This window comes from Urocitellus parryii, chromosome 4, assembly GCF_045843805.1.
Source record: "Urocitellus parryii isolate mUroPar1 chromosome 4, mUroPar1.hap1, whole genome shotgun sequence".
NCBI classification, from domain to species: Eukaryota; Metazoa; Chordata; class Mammalia; order Rodentia; family Sciuridae; genus Urocitellus; species Urocitellus parryii.
Window position 1 is genome coordinate 17,795,319 of NC_135534.1, and position 2,154 is coordinate 17,797,472.

General features: G+C 37.7%; 1 protein-coding gene across 1 annotated transcript; it reads right to left on the reverse strand.

Annotated features, from left to right (window-relative positions):
* LOC113175317 (olfactory receptor 5D18-like) lies at nucleotides 1–948 on the reverse strand. Its single transcript, XM_026379589.2, has one exon. The coding sequence runs from the start codon at nucleotides 940–942 to the stop codon at nucleotides 1–3; it is 942 nt and encodes a 313-aa protein (XP_026235374.2). The 5' UTR covers nucleotides 943–948.
* Between the last annotated feature and the right edge of the window lie 1,206 nt (nucleotides 949–2,154).

The following is a 2,154-nucleotide window of genomic DNA, read 5'->3' on the forward strand; positions in this document are numbered from 1 at the left end:
TCAAAAAGAAGAGACTTTACTGCCGAATATTTTGCTGCCTGTGTCCTTGACATCCTTATTTCTCAGACTGTAGATCAGGGGGTTCAACATGGGGATCACCACCGTGTAAAACACAGAGGCCACTTTGATTGTGTACTTGGAGTTCTTGGAGTTGGGCACACAGTAGAGGAACAGGATGGTGCCATGGAAGATGGAGATGGCTGTCAGGTGAGAGGCACAGGTGGAGAAAGCCTTGCGTCGCCCAGTGGCTGATCGCATCTTGAGGATTGTGACAACTATGAACAAGTAAGAAGTGAGGATGATGAGCAGTGTGCTGACTTCATTAAAAGTGGCAGAAATAAAGAGCAGCAAAGAGGTGATGTGGGGATCTGAGCATGAGAGGGAGAACAGGGAGGAGAACTCACAGAAGAAGTGGTCAATGGTGTTGGAGCCATGGAAAGACAGCTGTAGAGCAGAGCACGTTAGTATCAGGGAACAGGTCACCCCCCATGCATAGGATCCAGCCACCAGCACAGCACAGAGTTTCTGAGACATGGCCACTGTGTAGAGCAGAGGGTTGCAGATGGCCACAAAGCGGTCATAGGCCATCACTGCTAGCAGAAAAGACTCAGTTATCACAAAGGTACAAAAGAAAAAAATTTGTACCACACATCCTGAAAAGAAGATGCTTCTGTCTTTTGCAACGAGGTTCACCAGCATATTTGGAGCAACAGTGGAGGAATAGCAGAAATCCACAAAAGAGAGGTGACTGAGGAAAAAGTACATGGGGGTGTGAAGTTTGGGATTAATTTTGATTATGGCAATCATCCCAATGTTCCCTACCACCGTGATGCTGTAGACAGCCAGGAAACCCAAGAAGAGTGGGACCTGCAGTTCTGGATAATCTGAGAAGCCCAAGAGGGTGAAGGTGGCCCCACTCTTATTTCTGTCTGTCAGAACCATGTTTCTGTTGTTTGGAATCTGAGTTAATCCTGAAAACAAAAATATTAGGGAGAGTGAGGACAGATGCAGTGTGGTTTACTGTGCTTTCCAAGTTTATAAATTACCACTTTCAGGATATGTGAGTTTATTTATATGTGGTAGACAACATATCTACTATTTAAAAGTATGACCCCTTTTTAACATTAGAAACATACAATTATTGAATTAAATTATGAGTTCTGAAAGATAATTTTTAATACAATTATGAAAAATTCGGATCAATGATAATGGCCATTTTAACAAATGTTCACATAAAACTTTCAACCGTTGTTTAAAATTGTAAATTTGTATAAGATAAATCTAATTATCAATGATAATGGATGATCTCAGTCCTTTAACCAGCAAAAAGATTGGAAGCTTTTAAATAAATTAATTTTTATAAACGTTCCTTTATATATTGACATGCTAATGCTTAACCTTGTGCATTTGTTTTTAATTCCAAATATCAATTAAATCCTCTTTTTTGACCCAGTATCTGTGATATCAGCACAAATCTGAATTAAATTTGCAGCAAGTATGCTGTTTGACTTAAGGAGTTCTAGTACAAACTTTGCTCAATGTCTGAAAGAAAAAAAAATATAACTGGAACAATTTGTAAACATATTTTAATTTACTTTCTTATTCTAGAGCCAAAGAAATCTTGAGTTTCCCAATGAAATGCAGACTAATAACACTCTACACATCCAAGACTGAAGCAAAGATCCTCAGGCCTCCAGTGATATATCTACTTCTTATCTACCAGTGTCTGGTCCTGATTCTAGATTTAGATATTAGAATTTTTTTTATTAATAATCATGTTTACAAAAAGTAAGAAAACTGAAAATTTTAATTCTATTTGAGGTAATTCTGTGATGGGCTATATGACAAAGAAATGTACTAGAAAGCACTATCAAGATGATACATGTTAGAGGGGGATCTAGGTACTTTTCTCAGCCAGAAGTAACTAACTATAATATAACTCTGACATAGAAATATCCCTCTCCTGAGTATCATGCATTCAGTCTCTCTTTTCTCTCTCTTTCTCTAACTTTAAAATACACTATATTTTTATTCTGTGCTTATGTTACCCGAAGAAGAGTAGAATTAACAATTTTAGGTAGTACTATACCCTGAAGATGTTTCATTGCAGGGAGAGGAGGGTAATATAAAAGAAACATATTTCTGTTATTGGTG